This window comes from Salvelinus namaycush, chromosome 2, assembly GCF_016432855.1.
Source record: "Salvelinus namaycush isolate Seneca chromosome 2, SaNama_1.0, whole genome shotgun sequence".
Lineage (NCBI taxonomy): Eukaryota > Metazoa > Chordata > Actinopteri > Salmoniformes > Salmonidae > Salvelinus > Salvelinus namaycush.
In genome coordinates, this window is record NC_052308.1 from 60,484,999 (window position 1) to 60,505,901 (window position 20,903).

General features: G+C 42.4%; 2 protein-coding genes across 4 annotated transcripts in view; one reads left to right on the forward strand and one right to left on the reverse strand.

Annotated features, from left to right (window-relative positions):
- Positions 1–1,091: 1,091 nt before the first annotated feature.
- LOC120065269 (protein dpy-30 homolog) lies at positions 1,092–2,730 on the reverse strand. 2 transcript variants are annotated; one of them, XM_039016122.1, is made up of 5 exons: positions 2,671–2,730; positions 2,119–2,159; positions 1,964–2,011; positions 1,496–1,638; positions 1,092–1,301 (listed from the first exon to the last, which is right to left on the reverse strand). In XM_039016122.1, exons 1-5 carry the CDS (start codon positions 2,678–2,680, stop codon positions 1,229–1,231), a joined length of 315 nt encoding a protein of 104 aa, XP_038872050.1. In that variant the 5' UTR covers positions 2,681–2,730; the 3' UTR covers positions 1,092–1,228. The 2 variants fall into 2 exon arrangements, with proteins under 2 accessions (XP_038872050.1, XP_038872061.1); XM_039016133.1 differs by lacking the exon at positions 2,671–2,730 and adding an exon at positions 2,343–2,591.
- Positions 2,731–2,813: 83 nt separating this feature from the next.
- LOC120027046 (spastin-like) overlaps positions 2,814–20,903 on the forward strand; it is a 43,461-nt gene continuing 25,371 nt past the window's right edge. Inside the window, exons 1-7 of one of the 2 annotated variants that reach the window (XM_038971894.1) lie at positions 2,814–3,304; positions 9,190–9,273; positions 11,751–11,834; positions 17,381–17,464; positions 19,314–19,504; positions 19,863–20,008; positions 20,309–20,402. In XM_038971894.1, the coding sequence (XP_038827822.1) occupies positions 2,947–3,304; positions 9,190–9,273; positions 11,751–11,834; positions 17,381–17,464; positions 19,314–19,504; positions 19,863–20,008; positions 20,309–20,402 (1,041 nt within the window). In that variant the 5' untranslated portion in view covers positions 2,814–2,946. The remainder of the gene's footprint in view (positions 3,305–9,189; positions 9,274–11,750; positions 11,835–17,380; positions 17,465–19,313; positions 19,505–19,862; positions 20,009–20,308; positions 20,403–20,903) is intronic. The other variant, XM_038971900.1, reaches the window with a different exon arrangement.

The window sequence follows — 20,903 nt, forward strand, 5'->3', positions numbered from 1 at the left end:
CCCTTCTGTAAATAAGTGAATTAAATAAATAGAACAAGCATAGATTAAAATGAAAGTTTTGTTTGAGGCACTCTTCAACAATTGATTCAATCTTGTATGACTCGTAGGAAATTATTTAACTTGACATTTTTTATTTTCTAATTGTAAAAAAAAATCTAAATGGAAGTCAAAGCATACTCCAGTTTGCTAATTGCTGCAGAGTTGCCATGTATTGTGAAGGAGGGTGCCAAAAGGTGTAGGGTGATGTTGCCCATAGATACTGCTCTTGGTTCAGTTTTGCATTTTCCCACTAATGATTAAGTTTAGGATTGGGGAGAGGCTGATGCTAGATCTGTACTTAGGGGAAACATTATCCCGGAGTGCTCAAACAAACATGAAGCATTGTGGTCCTAACTAGCCTGAAATCCAAACTGATGTTTTCTGTTTATCAGTTTGTATTGCAGTCTAGGTTCTAACTGAAGACCAACTTGGTAGTAAAATACCGGTCTGCTATTTGGAGTGCATTTACATGCAATGAGTGTGTAGTCTTTATATTGAAAATATATCTTTTATAGAATATAATAATGGCGTAACATTTTATTTATCTTAATACACCTAAATGAAGTTCGATGTATTTTCTTTTTTTGTTGTACTTTTTTCATTGTGGTGTGCAATAAAGTGGTACATCTGCTAAATTAATTCCAAGAGCAGAAATCTAACAATGGATGAAAGGGTGATTCTAAAATGACAGTTTAGGGTTATTTAGCACCAACTTCCTTGTTTGTATTTCTTACGATTAATAGTTTGGGGCGTCCTAGATTGACCCTTTTATCAAAGGGGCTCATCACCAGCTCTGTAGCTCAACTAGTGGTAGAATAAAACATGGCACTGGAATGATGCATGTGTCATTTGGCAATATGAAAACATGACATTGTTAATTAGAAAGCAATGTTTCCTCTTGTAAGCATTTTGGTAAATGGACTGAATTTGAATTTAGAAAAATTTGCCCTGAAGGGGACCATGATGCAAGGGAACTAGAGGTGCAACGTAGTTGGTGTCTTTTGTATATATTAGTTTACCTCTGACATTTGCCCTAAAAGAAGAGTACCATATTTCCCTGCAGCACCATCTTTATTATGGTTTAAAAAACTACATACAGTATCATTAGCAAACATAACCAATGACAAACAACCATTTCCTTGATTTTAAACAGATGGCCTCAAAGTGCACATTTCCATCCGTCTGGAGCTTAATTTCGATCTTCAAACTGTGATTTGTTCTTGAGAAGGAAGGCTGCTAAGAATTCAATAGGATTTGCAGGTCTGAAAGAGAAGACAAAATGGAGAACGTCACATCTTTAACAAAGTCTGGTAGCTTGAAAGTTACTTGAAACCCAAATGCTCTTCCCTTTTCATAGTACTGCTTGTTCAATACATTTTTTACAAATACATTTCCAAGCATTTCATGTAGAAATGTGAAAAAAATCTGAGCCCCTGCAAAGACATTTTCAACATACCTTTCCTTGGCCAGCACAGATAAGCCTTGAAGAAGAATGGGCACCACTGTCTGATCCAAATATGCCCTCGTGGGGAGCGACTGCAGATCCACCTTCTGTTTGGAGACCTTCTCTGTGTTGGCTTTCTCATTTTCCACTATTCTCTACATAATGTGGTGGTGAAAGAGGAAGCAGAGATACAGAAATATCAACAGTTACCGCCACTATCCATGCATGTAAGCATCTCAAAAGTGCTCAGAATTGCAATCTCATACAATGTAGACTAACCAATTTGTACCAAAATGTATAGGCTTCACACATTAGTGCATGCATGCTATGTTAGAGAGCTGTGCATACATTGCTTATTCAGTAGACAATCAAGGTTACCATAACTATCATAATGCAGTGTGATGTTTGAGTCTTTGAAATGGTCCCCTTTTCATGGACATGATTTTCTGAAAGGCACAATAATCGTATAGATTGTCATACCTGGATGTTTTCCGTCAGTCCATATTCAGAATGGGGGGTTTCAGCTGTCTAAAAAGGAGCAGAAATATGTATTTATTTAAAAATTGTCTATCAAACACGCCATTTAAATGAAGAGAACCACTTAAAATCCCTAACTACATCTGTATTAGACTTACTGGAGTGTGCACCTCCATAGATTGGTCTGCGTCCGTGTGATCTGAGAGAAACATACATTAACGTCAGCTACCTACATTCTAGGCAATAGGAAGAGGATAGTCAGTTAACGTAAAAGTCTTCAGAATCATTCGGAGACAGATCAGCAACAATATCAAAATGTCAACAACCGCAAGGACGGTGGTTCTGTCATCGTTTAACTAAAACGTAAAATACACACACTTACTCCAGATTAAATTCAGGTAGATAACCACATAGCAGTACCATCCATTCTTACAAGTCAAAGAAGGTACCCTACAGGCAGGCTCGCTACAGTAATGTCGAATGAATATATGAATTCAAGTGGCGGGTAAACTAACGTTACTTTAGCTCGTTGGCTAGCTGACGTTATCATGTTAGCAACGACCTTCCACCGTGAACCAAGGACTGTTGCCGACAGAATAGACTGGATTAAGCAAATTGTTGGGGTATACGAAAATAATACAAGCTAAATGTACCGCTACAACTATAATAGAACGCAAAAAGTGCCGATAAACGAACAACATTTCACTTACCGTCCGCCATGTTTGTTGTTGGTATTTACGCAATGTGCGTGGTCTACGTAAAATCTTGTTTTCAGTTACGTACTGTCTATGATAGGACAAGAGTGCGCGTGCCACTCCTCTCTTTCCCTTTTGTTCGTTTGGTAACCGCCCCGTCCAATTTTATCAATATTTAGACCACCATGTCTGAGAATATGTGGCAACTGTAGACGCTGCAAAGGTTGAGAGGCAACCCAAGCAAAAGGCAAGACCGTTATGTTATGGATACGATAGTGAGCCATCGGGTGAATGAGTTCTCCGGGAGGAAGAGGCAGCAGAAAGAAGCGAGGCCCTGCAGCGTCCCCGCCCGACGGAGGGGCCACCTGCGACCAGGTGTCACTACATAAACGAAATTTGTACTACTTCTCATACCCACTGCTGGCGTTGTTTGCAGTGCTCCGTGTCATCGTCTTGCATTTTGGCGAACTCTTCGCCTGGCTGTGCGAGCGGATGTCTCGTGCTATGGCTGCGAGACCCAAACAACGGTCAGCAGACGAGCATGCGAACAAGGTGTGCGAGCAGGACATCGGCGAGCAGATCCGAAACCACCACAAACAAGCATTCGAGTACATCTCAGTGGCTCTGCGAATTGACGAGGATGACAAAGGTATGTTTTCAGTGTAGTGTGACTGTAATTTGCAGCAGCACCACTGACTGTTGTGTAGCTGGGTTTAACAGCAGTTGTCAACTGGTATAAACCCATGTGTGGATAATGCAATCAAAGATATTACTGTCAATACAGATTGAAACAAAACTGGTTAAATTTAACTAGGCCTATTGATTCAAACTCAGGCTCTGTACCCAAACAGCAACGCAATGGAGCATGTAAAATTATTATTATATTCTAAATGCAAACGAGGAAGTAAAGAAAGAGAGAGGTCAGTTGACTTACTTCAAGTTGTGATTTTCTGCATGATAAAAGGTGTGGTGCAGAAGTGTTGATCCCATGATATCTTGTGTATTTATGGGGCTTTCCGTAGAAACCGCCACAGTTTTTATAATGTCATCATGCAGACAGAGAGAGAACAGTTGTTCTGTCAATGACATTGTCTGCAATCACATAGCGATATTAGCTTATTGGACTACAGATACATATCTGTCCATTATACCACCACACTATTACTACAATAGCTTACTGTTGAGGCGGTTGACAGAGTTATGCAGACTGTTCAATATGGCTTGGAGAATATTCCTGCCTACTCAACCTAGGTCTCAGACTGGCTGAATACAGTCAGCCATATGGTAGGCCCAGGGGCGAAAGGGGGCAATATGTTAGCGGTAGAGGTCGACCGATTAATCGGAATGGCCGATTTAATTAGGGCCGATTTCAAGTTTTCATAACAATCAGAAATCGGTATTTTTGGACACCTTTATTTAACTAGGCAAGTCAGTTAAGAACACATTCTTATTTTAAATGACGGCCTAGGAACGGTGGGTTAACTGCCTCGTTCAGGGGCAGAACTACAGATTTTTACCTTGTCAGCTCGGGGGATTCAATCTTGCAACCTTACAGTTAACTAGTCCAACGCTCTAACCACCTGATTACATTGCACTTCACGAGGAGCCTGCCTGTTATGTGAATGCAGTAGAAGCCAAGGTAAGTTGCTAGCTAGCATTAAACTTATCTTATAAAAAACAATCAATCAATTATAATCACTAGTTAACTACACATGGTTGATGATATTACTAGTTTATCTAGCATGTCCTGCGTTGCATTTAATCGATGCGGTGCGTATCGTTGCTCCAATGTGTACCTAAACATCAATGCCTTTCTTAAAATCAATACACAGAAGTATATACTTTTAAACCATCATATTTAGCTAAAAGAAATCCAGGTTAGCAGGCAATATTAACCAGGTGAAATTGTGTCACTTCTCTTGCGTTCATTGCACGCAGAGTCAGTGTATATGCAACAGTTTGGGCTGCCTAATTTGCCAGAATTTTACGTAATTATGACATAACATTGAAGGTTGTGCAATGTAACAGGAATATTTAGACTTATGGATGCCACCCGTTAGATAAAATACGGAACGGTTCCGTATTTCACTGAAAGAATAAACGTCTTGTTTTCGAGATGATAGTTTCCGGATTCGACCATATTAATGACCTAAGGCTCGTATTTCTGTGTGTTATTATTTTATAACTAAGTCTATGATTTGATAGAGCAGTCTGACTGAGCGGTGGTAGGCAGCAGCATGCTCGTAAGCATTCATTCAAACAGCACTTTTCTGCGTTTTGCCAGAAGCTCTTCGCTCTGCTTCAAGCCTATCGACTCCCGAGATTAGGCTGGTGTAACCGATGTGAAATGGTTAGCGGGGTGCGCGCTAATAGCGTTTCAAACGTCACTCGCTCTGAGACTTGGAGTAGATATTCCCCTTGCTCTGCATGGGTAACGCTGCTTCGAGGGTGGCTGTTGTCGTTGTGTTCCTGGTTCGAGCCCAGGTAGGAGCGAGGAGAGGGATGGAAGCTATACTGTTACACTGCCAATACTAAAGTGCCTATAAGAACATCCAATAGTCAAAGGTTAATGAAATACAAATGGTATAGAGAGAAATAGTCCTATAATTCCTATAATAACTACAACCTAAAACTTCTTACCTGGGAATATTGAATACTCATATTAAAAGGAACCACCAGCTTTCATATGTTCTCATGTTCTGAGCAAGGAACTTAAACATTAGCTTTTTTTACATGGCACATAATGCACTTTTACTTTCTTCTCCAACACTTTGTTTTTGCATTATTTAAACCAAATTGAACATGTTTCATTATTTATTTGAGGCTAAATTCATTTTATTGATGTATTATATTAAGTTAAAATAAGTGTTCATTCAGTATTGTTGTAATTGTCATTATTACAAATACATTTAAAAAATCGTCCGATTAATCGGTATCGGCTTTTTTGGTCCCCCAATAATCGGTATCGGCGTTGAAAAATCATAATCGGTCGACCTCTAGTTAGCGGCTGAATATATGGGTGTTTTCTGTTAAGAGATTGTGTTTCTTGTTAAAAGGCTGAATAGCACTAAAGGGAATAAGCAAAAGCACTATGTGTAATCCTGAGATTAAGTGTATTTATTGGTATAATTCTGTAATGGCCCATAGTTATCTGTACTTAATCCTATAATGGCCATTAGTAATATTATAGTCCGTTAATGGCATGTAGCAATCTTATAATTGCCTATAGTAATCTGTACTTATTATTTTTTGGTAAATAATGTATTGGCTCCGCCACCAATAAAATTGATCCAAGGAAGGGGAAACCCCGCGTAGAGGAAATAACTTAGATTTGGAAACAATGGTGGAGTAAAGCCAAGGGGATATGGTTATTAGCATAAAGTGGGGGGACTATGAAACTTGTATAAGCATGAAACTGTACAAAAGGAGTGGACTGAGACTGAGTCCAGCAGTTGCTCCATGGACCAACTCGGCTTGTTACTTTGTAATAAAGTCTATTTGAATTCACAAGTTCCGGTATCTGAGAGATATTATTGAACCAAGATTTCCACGACAAGTGCGAGGGAGACCCACCACTAGACCCAGCCCACTATTCGCTGCTTTATTTTTTTATCATGATGATCTAGTCTAACTAGCATGCATAATTTAAGGTGCCAATAAATGTTTTACCGTTTGTTAAAAAAAGGAAAATAACAAAGATGGGCTAGCCTGGGCTAGCCTGCATAAATTAAGGTGCCAATGAATGTGGATATGCTAAAACCAGAAAATAAATAGGCTTGGTCCTCCTTCGTGCCACCATCTTTTGGAAACCAGGATGGTTTATATTCCCAATATACTGTCCACACACACACACACACACACACACACACACACACACAGTAGGATATACAGTACAGCATGAGGTCTACTGCCTATCTGCATGTGCCTTGCTCCAATCTGTGTGATCCCAGGGGATCAATAGACATGTGCTGGGATGATGTGAGCTGACATTAATTGTTATCGTCAGCAGGGTGGAAAATGCCATCCGATTCTCTCCTCTCCCGAGTTGGCCATGTCATCATGCATGGGCGAACTGAATGAATTGAGTTCCTCCTTGACTATTTACAATGTTCCAATGTACTGTAACTGGGGTGTAATCATTAGTCCAAACAGTTGGGAAAAGGAAGGTTTTGCAACTAAAACAAAAGTTTCTATTGGACAAATTCAGGTAGGTCCCTCCCCGTTTCATTCCGCTTGCTTGCGTTTAAGAAACGCTTCCACTCAATACACAGGGGCCGGAGCACATAGGAAAACAGGCTACAGTCAGTGGGGCCTTTTGCTATGTTTTGAAAGGCATAGGCTATACATTCATCAAGTTGGTGAGTTTGGTTAGTTAGACCCGTGATTTCAATGCACACACCCAAAATGTATTGATTATGTTTCTCCCAGACTCCTAGGTCTGTCATAAGCTAACCTCGTCCCCAAGCTATTTTGCACAGCAGCGTCTTGAGTATATAGGTAAGCCAAACCCTTACTTTGCTGAAGGCAGACATCTGATCATCTGCTTTAGCCTAGTAGTTGGAGTAAAGCAGAGATACTTGAAACCAGTCTAATCTCCCAGCTCTGGAAACCCCCCATATCTGCATCCACGTCTTCTCTGCCAATGTTCGATTGACCTACTGAACTGGCTGGAGTGACGTACCAAGGGGCTTACTGTACTCTACCACTGTACTGTACCCGCTCAGGTTTAGCCTAGTGCACACAGTCACACCAGTCCCAAACCATTTCATACATTCAAGGGCTGATTGTATATTGTATATTTCTACCACTCAGTGTTTTTTCGAGTAGGCATATATTGTAGTGTAGCAAGCCTCTTGTGCTCTTTTTCAACCAGGCCCCTCCCATATCAGACATCCAGTTTCTCTGTGTAGCACCATTGTGATGGCATGGGGAGAGAAAATGGTTTTGGCCTCACGGAACAAAGGGCCTGATTCAACGAGGGCCTTGGACTCTTTTGTGAGGCTTTTGTACGCTTAGCTCTCCCTCTGGGAGTGTGGAGAATTCCATCACTTTGAACATGAGTCCCCCAGTATGCCGCACTGTTGGCCCACATCTTTTGAAACAAACAACTGTGTTATCGAAATCTAGGTTTGTTGGGTTGTCTCACTGAAAGATGGGGCAGTCCCAGTCCCTGTCTTGGTCTAAATGCCCTACTTTATTTTTTATCATGGTTGGACATTAGCTTATATATGAAAATAGATCTGGAATTATTTTCATATCTTATCATAAGTCATGACCTTTTCAATGAAGGCTAAGCCTATATCACATCCGTCTATTTATTTGCAATTGAAGGCTCTGGCCTATATCATGCCCCTAAATAACATAAACCTGTAGAGATGAGAGGTGGTTTGAACTGAAAGTCAAATCCATCTTATTTATTTATATGTTGAAATGGAGGAGGGCCGGAGTGGCAGCTATCATTGTCTTTAAATGGCTAGAGAGGATACAATGACAGTTCTCATATTGATAAGATCCTAATAGAAGTAACGCATATGCCACAGCAGGGTCTTGTTCATCAGGGCATGCAACGGAAAAACTGAAATCAGCGATTCTTATTCGACAATTCCTCCCTGTTTCAGGCTGTTTTTCAGTTTAGTGCCAAAACTCGGCTGAACCCAATAGAATTTCAGGCCTGTCTGCCTGCTTTGGGGATTATGGAGCCCCGGTCTCAATAATACTCAGAATCACTCATAAGGAGTGGATATGCTGTATATTCCCACAGCTATGAAAATCAGTCATGACTTGACACTGCTCCACGCCAGAGGGGTTTAAGAGACTGGGTCAGTCATGTGAAATTATACATTATAGTTTGCGTCATTATGGTTTGATCCACGAGTCTCTGTACTTTTTGTTTGAGGTCATGATTGACTGTCTGCCATGCCAAATGTTTGTTTTTGCTATTCTTCCAATGCCTCTTGAGATGCTATACCTTTAGGCAACACAAAGCGTGTAAAACATGTAGGCCTAATGCATGTAAAATATGTAGGCTAAAACATATAGGCCTAAAGCATGTAAAATATGTAGGCTAAAACATATAGGCCTAAAGCATGTAAAATATGTAGGCTAAAACATGTAGGCCCAAAGCATGTAAAATATGTAGGCTAAAACATGTAGGCCCAAAGCATGTAAAATATGTAGGCTAAAACATGTAGGCCCAAAGCATGTAAAATATGTAGGCTAAAACATGTAGGCCCAAAGCATGTAAAATATGTAGGCCAAAACATGTAGGCCCAAAGCATGTAAAATATGTAGGCTAAAACATGTAGGCCTAATGCATATAAAATATGTAGGCTAAAACATATTGGCCTCATGCATGTAAAATATGTATTGTAGACTAAAGGATGCTTAGCCTCCTGCAAAATTACTAAATATCTCATCATTTTACGTTGGCTCTTATTTGACTGTGAACAATGATTTTGTATGTACTCTAACCTCAAAATGCTTTTTTTCTGTGCCTGTCTGACTGGCCCGACCTTGTGGTTTGTGTGTTACTAGTGCACAAGGAACAGGCAGTCCAGTGGTACAAACGCGGAATCGCAGAGCTCGAGAGGGGCATCGCGATCGAGGTAGCTGAAAATGGTGAGTTGACTGTGCATACTTTGCTGTATTTAGTATTTCCAAGGACCTACAGTCGTAGCCAACAGTTTGGAGAATGACACAAATATAAATGTTCAAAGTCTGCTGCCTCAGTTTGTATGATGGCAATTTGCATATACTCCAGAATGTTATGAAGAGTGATCAGATGAATTGCAATTAATTGCAAAGTCCCTCTTTGCCATGCAAATTAACTGAATCCCCCAAAAACATGTCCACTGCATTTCAGCCCTGCCACAAAAGGACCAGCTGACATCATGTCAGTGATTCTCTCGTTAACACAGGTGTGAGTGTTGACGAGGACAAGGCTGGAGATCACTCTGTCATGCTGATTGAGTTCGAATAACAGACCGGAAGCTTCAAAAGGAGGGTGGTGCTTGGAATCATTTTTCATCCTCTGTCAACCATGGTTACCTGCAAGGAAACACGTGTCATCATTGCTTAGCACAAAAATGGCTTCACAGGCAAGGATATTGCTGCCAGTAAGATTGCACCTAAATCAACCATTTATCGGATCATCAAGAACTTCAAGGAGAGCGGTTCAATTGTTGTGAAGAAGGCTTCAGAGCGCCCAAGAAAGTCCAGCAAGCGCTAGGACCGTTTCCTAAAGTTGATTCAGCTGCGGGATCGGGGCACCACCAGTACAGAGCTTGCTCAGGAATGGCAGCAGGCAGGTGTGAGCGCATCTGCACGCACAGTGAGGCGAAGGCTTTTGGAGGATGGCCAGGTGTCAAGAAGGGCAGCATAGAAGCCACTTCTCTCCTTGAAACACATCAGGGACAGACTGATATTCTGCAAAAGGTACAGGGATTGGACTGCTGAGGCCTGGGGTAAAGTCATTTTCTCTGATGAATCCCCTTTCCGATTGTTTGGGGCATCCGGAAAAAAGCTTGTCCGGAGAAGACAAGGTGAGCGCTACCATCAGTGTCATGCCAACAGTAAAGCATCCTGAGACCATTCATGTGTGGGGTTGCTTCTCAGCCAAGGGAGCTCACTCACAATTTTGCCTAAGAACACAGGAATAAAGAATGGTACCAACACATCCTTCGAGAGCAACTTCTCCCAACCATCCAGGAACAGTTTGGTGACGAACAATGCTTTTTCCAGCATGATGGAGCACCTTGCCATAAGGCAAAAGTGATAACTAAGTGGCTCGGGGAACAAAACATCGATATTTTGGGTCCATGGCCAGGAAACGCCCCAGACATTTCTCCCATTGAGAACTTGTGGTCAATCCTCAAGAGACGGGTGGACAAACAAAAACCCACAAATTCTGACAAACTCCAAGCATTGATTGTGCAAGAATGGGCTGCCATCAGTCACGAAGTGGCCCAGAAGTTAATTGACAGCATGCCAGGGCGGATTGCAGAGGTCTTGAAAAAGAAGGGTCAACACTGCAAATATTGACTCTTTGCATCAACTTCATGTAATTGTCAATAAAAGCCTTTGACACTTATGAAATGCATGTAATTATACTTCAGTATTCCATAGTAACATCTGACAAAAATATCTAAAGACACGGAAGCAGCAAACTTTGTGGAAATTAATATTTGGGTCATTCTCAAAACTTTTGGCTACGACTGTAGTGCAGATTTCCTTAACCATCAATCAAGTTTATTTTATATAGCCCTTCGTACATCAGCTAATATCTCGAAGTGCTGTACAGAAACCCAGCCTAAAACCCCAAACAGCTAGTAATGCAGGTGTAGAAGCACGGTGGCTAGGAAAAACTCCCTAGAAAGGCCAAAACCTAGGAAGAAACCTAGAGAGGAACCAGGCTATGAGGGGTGGCCAGTCCTCTTCTGGCTGTGCCGGGTGGAGATTATAACAGAACTATGCCAAGATGTTCAAAAATGTTCATAAGTGACAAGCATGGTCAAATAATAATCATGAATAAATGTCAGTTGGCTTTTCATAGCCGATCATTAAGAGTTGAAAACAGCAGGTCTGGGACAGGTGGCGGTTCCATAACCGCAGGCAGAACAGTTGAAACTGGAATAGCAGCAAGGCCAGGCGGACTGGGGACAGCAAGGAGTCACCACGCCCGGTAGTCCCGACGTATGGTCCTAGGGCTCAGGTCCTCCGAGAGAAAGAAAGAGAGAAGGAGAAAATTAGAGAGAGCCAAGATTTTCGAAATGTTCATAAATGACAAGCATGGTCAAATAATAATCAGGAATAAATGTCAGTTAACATCTCTGGTGCCGGAGAGCTAGTGATATGCAGGGTTTTAATTCAGCCTAGCGTTAACACACATGGTTCAGCTAACTGTGGTCCTGATTGAAGACCATGCTCAGCTGATTATTGTAATCACCTAGTTTGTGGCTGCTGGGCTGGAACAAAAACCTGCATACCCAGTAGCTCTAAGACTGGAGTTGTTTTATCCTTTGCTACAGCAGAGTTCTCCAAGGATGAAAACTGCTATTTTACTAATAGATTTGTTTTTATTCTCTCTTCTCTTCCAGGCGAGAAATATGAACGTGATAAACGTCTACAGGCCAAGATGATCACCAATCTGATCATGGCAAAGGATCGCCTGGAGCTTTTAGGTGAGAATCAAGCATTTGGACACATTTTTGAATGTCTTGCCTTCCGTGTGCATGTTGATACCGCATGACACCTTCTAAATGGCTGCATGCATGTTGAATGCGTGGCAGGACATTGTTTTATTGTGTGACATTTGTTGCTTTTCATGTTAGCTTAGATATAGTATGTCTGTTAGCTTTATATGGACTGATTTCAGTGCCAACAGAAATTGTATTTGAATTCCATCATTTTGAATTTGTATAACGATATTGAATTTGAATGTAATATTTATGAAATTGTAATGCACAAATTAAATAATTGAATTCATAAGTTGTACTTGTATTTTCAGGATTTGGAACTGAATTGAATGAATATTGCATTCAGTTTTAAAATTTTATTTCAATTTAATTGAATATTGAAATCAAATCCAATTTTAATTGTCACTTGCTTTGTACAGAGGTGTAGACTAACATTGAAATGTTTACTTACGGGCCCTTCCCAACAATGCAGAATACAAAAAAAAAAAAAAAATAGTACAGTCGTGGCCAAAAGTTTTAAGAATGACACAAATATTAATTTTCACAAAGTTTGCTGCTTCAGTGTCTTTAGATATTTTTGTCAGATGTTACTATGGAATACTGAAGTATAATTACAAGCATTTCATAAGTGTCAAAGACTTTAATTGACAATTACATGAAGTTGATGCAAAGAGTCAATATTTGCAGTGTTGACCCTTCTTTTTCAAGACCTCTGCAATCCGCCCTGGCATGCTGTCAATTAACTTCTGGGCCACATCCTGACTGATGGCAGCCCATTCTTGCATAATCAATGCTTGGAGTTTGTCATAATCTGTGGGTTTTTGTTTGTCCACCCGTCTCTTGAGGATTGACCACAAGTTCTCAATGGGATTAAGGTCTGGGGAGTTTCCTGGCCATGGACCCAAAATATCTATGTTTTGTTCCCCGAGCCACTTAGTTATCACTTTTGCCTTATGGCAAGGTGCTCCATCGTGCTGGAAAAGGCATTGTTCGTCACCAAACTGTTCCTGGATGGTTGGGAGAAGTTGCTCTCGGAGGATGTGTTGGTACCATTCTTTATTCATGGCTGTGTTCTTAGGCAAAATTGTGAGTGAGCCAACTCCCTTGGCTGAGAAGCAACCCCACACATGAATGGTCTCAGGATGCTTTACTGTTGGCATGACACAGGACTGATGGTAGCGCTCAACTTGTCTTCTCTGGACAAGCTTTTTTCCGGATGCCCCAAACAATCGGAAAGGGGATTCATCAGAGAAAATGACTTTACCCCAGTCCTCAGCAGTCCAATCCCTGTACCTTTTGCAGAATATCAGTCTGTCCCTGATGTTTTTCCTGGAGAGAAGTGGCTTCTTTGCTGCCCTCCTTGACACCAGGCCATCCTCAAAAAAGTCTTCACCTCACTGTGTGTGCAGATGCACTCATACCTGCCTGCTGCCATTCCTGAGCAAGCTCTGTACTGGTGGTACCCCGATCCCGCAGCTGAATCAACTTTAGGAGATGGTCCTGGCGCTTGCTGGACTTTCTTGGGCGCCCTGAAGCCTTCTTTACAACAATTGAACCGCTCTCCTTGAAGTTATTGATGATCCGATAAATGGTTGATTTAGGTGCAATCTTACTGGCAGCAATATCCTTGCCTGTGAAGCCCTTTTTGTGCAAAGCAATGATGACGGCAAGTGTTTCCTTGCAGGTAACCATGGTTGACAGAGGAAGAACAATGATTCCAAGCACCACCCTCTTTTTGAAGCTTCCAGTCTGTTATTCGAACTCAATCAGCATGACAGAGTGATCTCCAGCCTTGTCCTCGTCAACACTCACACCTGTGTTAACGAGAGAATCACTGACATGATGTCAGCTGGTCCTTTTGTGGCAGGGCTGAAATGCAGTGGACATGTTTTTTGGGGATTCAGTTAATTTGCATGGCAAAGAGGGACTTTGCAATTAATTGCAATTCATCTGATCATTCTTCATAACATTCTGGAGTATATGCAAATTACCATCATACAAACTGAGGCAGCAGACTTTGAACATTTATATTTGTGTCATTCTCCAAACTGTTGGCTACGACTGTACAATGGGGAATAAATACGCAATGATAGCGTGGCTATATACACGGGGTACCAGTACCAAGTGGATGTGCAGGGGTACGAGGAAATTGAGGTAGATACTGCATGTACATATAGGTAGGGGTAAAGTGACTAGGCAACAGGATAGATAAGACTGTAGCGGCAGTGTGTGTGTGCGTGTTGTGTGTGTGTGTGTGTGTGTTGGAGTGTCAGTGTAAGTACTATATGTGTGGTTAGAGTCCACTGTGTGTGCATAGAGTGAAAAATAGTTAGTGCAAAAAGGGTCAATGCAGATAGTCCCGCTAGCTATTTGCTTAACTATTTAGCAGTCTTATTGCTTGGGGTTGTAGAAGCTGTTCAGGAGCCTTTTGGTCCCAGATTTAGCGCTGTGGTACCACTTGCTGTGACTTGGGTGGCTGGAGTCTTGAAATATTTTAGGGTCTTCCTTTGACACCGCCTGGTATAGAGGTCCTGGGTGGCAGGGAGTTTGACCCCAGTGATGTACTGGGCCGTACGTACTACCCTCTGTAGCGCCTTGTCGTCTGATGCCGATGCAGCCAATCAAGATGCCCTCAATTTGAGGATCTGCGGGCCCATGACAAATCTTTTCAGCCTCCTGAGGGGGAAGAGGCGTTGTCGTGCCCTTTTCACAACTGTGTTGGTGTGTTTGGACCATGATAGGTCCTTAGCGATGTGCACACCGAGAAACTTGCAGCTCACGACCCGCTCCGCTACAGCCTCGTCGATGTGAATGAGGGCATGTTTGGCCCTCTGTTTCCTGTAGTCCACGATAAACTTCTTTGTTTTGTACACATTGAGGGAGAGGTTGTTGTCCTAGCACCACACTGCCAGGTCTCTGACCTCCTCTCTAAAAGCTGTCTCATCTTTGTTGGTGATCAGGCCCACCACCGTTGTCACATCACACTTCTACATTAATGTGGATGCCACCATGATTACGGATAATCCTGAATGAATCGTGAATATTGATGAGTGAGAAAGTTAGAGGCACAAATATCATACCCCTAAGACATGATAACCTCTCACCATTACAATAACAGGTGAGGTTAGCATTTTTGGGGGGGGTACGATATTTATGCCTCTAACTTTCTAACTCATCATTATTCACGGTAGCATCCACATTAATATAGATGTGTTTAGAAAAATATTATATTCTTATTTACAATACAATTGACTCCGAAATGACATCCCCAATGTAATATTTTATAGCCCAAACACTAGAGCAAAATACATAGGAAGAAAATAAATTAAACATTTATTTTACTAGGCAAGTCAGTTAATAACAAATTCTTATTTACAATGACGGCCTACTCCGTCCAAACCCTGGACGACGCTGGGCCAATTGTGCGCCGCCCTATGGGACTCCCAATCACTGCCAGATGTGATGCTGCCTGGATACGAACCAGGGACTACAGTGACGCCTCTTGCACTGAGATGCAGTGCCTTAGACCACTGTGCCACTTGGGAGCCTAACATGCCACATTGGCTTTAGAAACCACCAGAAGCTTCTATTTACCACAGAGAGAGTTTGATTCTGTCTGTTCTCCTGTACCATTCCTGGCTGGCAAAGTAACATGATGTTGTCTCTGGTTTTGAATCAGAATTTAGAGGGCTGAATATTTTTGGGGGAATCTGAATGCATCTGAGAAGTTGAATATATGAAACTTTGATCAACTTGAAATTATAGTTTAACTTCGTACACAAGACAATGAATGCATAAATATTGAAATTGAATATTCAATTAAATTGAAATATAATTTTAAAACAAAATTAAATTATTCATTCAATTTGTCGATTACAAATTCAAAATGATTTAAGCGAAATTAAATATAAAAAATTATGGAATTCAAATACAATTTCTGTTGGCACTGAAATCGCTCCATAGCTTTGTATCTCTTGGAGAAAAAACATGTAAAGCCTGAATACACTGAGTGTACAAAACATTTCCATGACATAGACTGACCAGGGGAATCCAGTGAAAGCTATGATCCCTTATTGATGTCATCTGTTAAATCCACTTCCATCAGTGTAGATGAAGGGAGGAGACAGGTTAAAGAAGGATTTTTTTCAGAGAGACATGGATTCTGTATGTGTGCCGTTCCGAGGGTGAATGTGCAAGACAAAATATGTAAGTGCCTTTGAACACGGTATGGTAGTAGCTGCCAGGCGCACCGGTTTGAGTGTGTCAAGAACTGCAATGCTGCTGTGTTTTCCACGCTCAACAGTTTCCCGTGTGTATCAAGAATGGTCCACCAGGGCCGGCAGGGATGTGCTTGTCCCATCGTGCACTAGCGACTCTTGTGGCGGGCCAGGCGCAGTGCACGTTGACACGGTCGCCAGGTGTACGGTGTTTCCTCCGACACATTGGTGCGGCTGGCTTCCGGGTTAAGTGGGCATTGTGTCAAGAAGCAGTGCTGCTTGGTTGGGTTGTGTTTCAGAGGATGCCCGGCTCTCAACCTTCGCCTCTCCTGAGTCCGTACGGGAGTTGTAGCAATGAGACAAGACTGTAACTACCAATTGGATGCCACAAAATTGGGGAGAAAAGGGGGCAAATAAAATAAAGAATGGTCCACCACCCAGGGGACATCCAGCCAACTTGACACAACTGTGGGAAGCATTGGAGTCAACATGGGCCAGCATCCCTGTGGTACACTTTTTACACCTTGTAGTCCATGCCCTGACAAATTCAGGCTGTTCTGAGGGCAAAAGGGGAGACAACTCAATATTAGGAAGGTGTTCCTAATGTTTTGTACACTCAGTGTAAATTCACGTACATACTTTTTGTATTGACATCACATGACTTCCAAACTACAATGTCCTTTATGCACCAAAAGGGATTAGGCCCTAAATACTCCAGTGCCTTTTTATTAAACCCGTAATGGACACCCCAAAACATGTTTTAATACTTTAAATGATAGAATTTGTAAATTATGGTAAAAATCCACTCAGCGGTCCCCCAAAGCTGTTTCAGAAGCTTCTTGTCATTCTACAGCTGGCTACAACATTATCCTGAATCATGTTCATTAGGCACAAAACCTAAGATAACAAACCTAGACTTGTCCAATAAGAAATGCTAATTTTCCCTTTGCGTTGCAGAACATTTGAAAACATTTCCCTAATGAACACGACACCCTACTCTTGGTGTTTGATTCGTCCTGGTTGGACATGGCTGCTATGTTTGGCTTTGCTGCCTCGACACTGAAATGTTGACAATCCTCTCAGCACCATCCCATATGCCTCATTCTTGGATGTGGCATGACAACTTAACTTAGGCACCATCCCAAAACATTGCTGTTCGTCCCCCATTCAAAGAGTCATGGCGTAGGCGTGCCTTATTTTATTTGTTTATTTCAAATATAATTTCCTTTTCTTCTCCTTTTCCCTCCCTTCTCCGATTCTCCTATTCCCTTTCCCAATTTTGTTTTTGTTGTTATTGTCATTCCTGTTGTGTAGAAAAGCTGCGTTCAGGGCCAGCTCAGAGAGACATCTATGCAGAGAGCTCAAACCAGTCATACCATAACGGTTATCTACGCTCAGGTGGGTGCTACCGGGAATCTGCTTTCAGGTGTCATGACTGGTTTCTTATGAGTGTTTTCAGGGGTGTCATTGTTCCTGATTATTCAGGAATTCCAGTTTTTCTGGCTTTAGTCTCTTCATAAACTCAGCAAAAAAGAAATGTCCCTTTTTCAAGACCCTGTCTTTCAAAGATAATTAATTAAAATCCAAATAACTTCACAGATCTTCATTGTAAAGGGTTTAAATAATGTTTCCCATGCTTGTTCAATGAACCATAAACAATGAATTAACATGCACCTGTGGAATGGTCGTTAAGACAATAACAGCTTACAGACGGTAGGCAATTAAGGTCACAGTTATGAAAACTTAAGACACTAAAGAGGCCTTTCTACTGACTGAAAAAGCACCAGAAGAAAGATGCCCAGGGTCCCTGCTCATCTGCGTGAACGTGCCTTAGGCATGCTGCAAGGAGGCATGAGGACTGCAGATGTGACCAGGGCAATAAATTGCAATGTCCATACTGTGAGACGCCTAAGACAGGTTACAGGGAGAGAGGACGGACAGCTGATCATCCTCGCAGTGGCAGACCACGTGTAACAACACCTGCACAGGATCGGTACATCCGAACATCACACCTGCGGGACAGGTACAGGATGGCAACAACAACTGCCCGAGTTACACCAGGAACGCACAATCCCTCCATCAGTGCTCAGACTGTTCTTAATAGGCTGAGAGAGGTTGGACTAAGGGCTTGTAGGCCTGTTGTAAGGCAGGTCCTCACCAGACATCACCGGCAACAACGTCGCCTATGGGCACAAACCCACCGTCGCTGGACCAGACAGGACTGGCAAAAAGTGCTCTTCACTGACGAGTCACGGTTTTGTCTCACCAGGGGTGATGTTCGGATTCGCGTTTATCGTCGGAGGAAGAGCATTACACCGAAGCCTGTACTCTGGAGCGGGATCGATTTGGAGTTGGAGGGTCCGTCATGGTCTGGGGCGGTGTGTCACAGCATCATCGGACTGAGCTTGTTGTCTTTGCAGGCAATCTCAACGCTGTGCGTTACAGGGAAGACATCCTCCTCCCTCATGTGGTACCCTTCCTGCAGGCTCATCCTGCCATGACCCTCCAGCATGACAATGCCACCAGCCATACTGCTCGTTCTGTGCTTGATTTCCTGCAAGACAGGAATGTCAGTGTTCTACCATGGCAAGCAAAGAGCCCGGATCTTAATCCCATTGAGCACGTCTGGGACCTGTTGGATCAGAGGGTGAGGGTTAGGGCCATTCCCCCCAGAAATGTCTGGGAACTTGCAGGTGCCTTGGTGGAAGAGTGGGGTAACATCTCACAGCAAGAACTGGCAAATCTGGTGCAGTCGATGAGGAGGAGATGCACTGCCATACTTAATGCAGCTGGTGGCCACACCAGATACTGACTGTTACTTTTGATTTTGACCCCCCCCCCTTTGTTCAGGGACACATTATTCCATTTCTGTTAGTCACATGTCTGTGGAACTTGTTCAGTTTGTCTCAGGTGTTGAATCTTGTTATGTTCATACAAATATTTACACATGTTAAGTTTGCTGAAAATAAACACAGTTGACAGTGAGAGGACGTTTCTTTTTTTGCTGAGTTTACATCATTGAAATTGATCTACCTCCAAACCAATATCATACTTTTCCTGACTTTTCCTGTTTTTTCTTATTTCATCTTTCACGCAGTCTAGGACTAAATCAGGCCTGGAGAATCATATGCTTCCATTGAAGGGACATTAGCTCACGCATAGCTTAATTAAATGTCCTAACCTACCATACTGATAAATACTCGCTAATATATCTCGATGGTTCTAACAGTCTCCTTGCTCTTGGCAGTAAGTGGAGCCGTACCCAAAAAGAGGGACTCCCTGACTACTCACTCCAGTCACTCCCTCCCACGACCAAAGCATACGCCTAAAAAAACCTCGGCGGCAGGCCACGGGGGCCTCCAGCGCTCCCCCAGCTTCAATGGGCCCTCCAGCAGTCACACACAGCACAGACTGGCCCCCCAGTCCAACAGAAACAAGGTGAGACCCAGATTGTCTTTCCTCAACTAACTCCACATCGAATCAAGAGGCCACGGCCCATAATTGATAGTGTCTCAGAGTAGGAATGCTGATCTAGGATCAGTTCCTCCCTGTTCATGTAATCTTATTCATTATGCTCTAAAAGGAATAACTGATTCTAGACTAGCACTATAGCCATGGACTATAAAGAAAAACATTATACTAAAAGAACATCTCCAGTCTGTATCCATTTTTATTGAAGGGAAGACAAAATTGACAAACATAAGAAGAAAATAGGAGCATTTCCAATCATCATCACAAGAGATTAGCTTGTTGAAAATCGTAACCAAATCTGAAGTTATGGTTCTTTTTGTTATAGAGTAAAGCGGGCAACCGGCAAAACTGTAAACCCACCACCACCACCACTCCCACATCCATGTCCCCACTGAAGAAGAGGGACATGAAGAACTTGAAGAATGTGGACAGCAAGCTTGCCAACCTCATCCTCAGCGAGATCATAGACAGGTGAGAGACAATGATTAGGGGGGTGTCTTGTGTATTATTCACTGGACATAAAGCATGTTCTTTGCAAGATGTCTCAGTTTGGAACGCAATAGACGTTGACTGCTTGACGTGGGTGGTGTTCAATAGGGCACACCAATGCAACACTTTTTATAACGTTTTTACACTGAAAAGTCCAGCCTGCCTGTTTCAGTCTGTCTTTGCTGTTTAATTAACACAACCCAAGCAGAGTTGAGTATGTCTATATTTCTGTATGGGAATGAGCACTCAGACCAGTCTCGTGTGTGTGTGTGTGTGTTCCAGTGGCTCATCTGTGAGGTTTGAGGACGTTGCTGGCCAGGAGCTGGCTAAGCAGGCCCTACAGGAAATAGTCATCCTGCCTGCACTGAGGCCAGAGGTGAGATTAGAGAGGAACAGCAACTCACTTGACCATGGAGTGTACAGTTGTGGCCAAAAGTTTTGAGAATGACACAGATATTAATTTCCACAAAGTTTGCTGCTTCAAGACCTCTGCAATCCGCCCTGGCATGCTGTCAATTAACTTCTGGGCCACATCCTGACTGATGGCAGCCCATTCTTACAAAATCAATGCTTGGAGTTTGTCATAATCTGTGGGTTTTTGTTTGTCCACCCGTCTCTTGAGGATTGACCACAAGTTCTCAATGGGATTAAGGTCTGGGGAGTTTCCTGGCCATGGACCCAAAATATCTATGTTTTGTTCCCCGAGCCACTTAGTTATCACTTTTGCCTTATGGCAAGGTGCTCCATCATGCTGGAAAAGGCATTGTTCGTCATCAAACTGTTCCTGGATGGTTGGGAGAAGTTGCTCTCTGAGGATGTGTTGGTACCATTCTTTATTCATGGCTGTGTTCTTAGGCAAAATTGTGAGTGCGACCAC

What these genes read in the sequence shown, in the direction of transcription:
- LOC120065269 (XM_039016122.1), bottom strand. An exon ending in GACTGACGGAAAACATCCAG is followed by an intron (nt 1,639 to 1,963) that starts GTATGACAATCT and finishes CACATTATGTAG; the next exon opens with AGAATAGTGGAAAATGAGAA. An exon ending in TCTGTGCTGGCCAAGGAAAG is followed by an intron (nt 1,302 to 1,495) that starts GTATGTTGAAAA and finishes CTTCTCTTTCAG; the next exon opens with ACCTGCAAATCCTATTGAAT.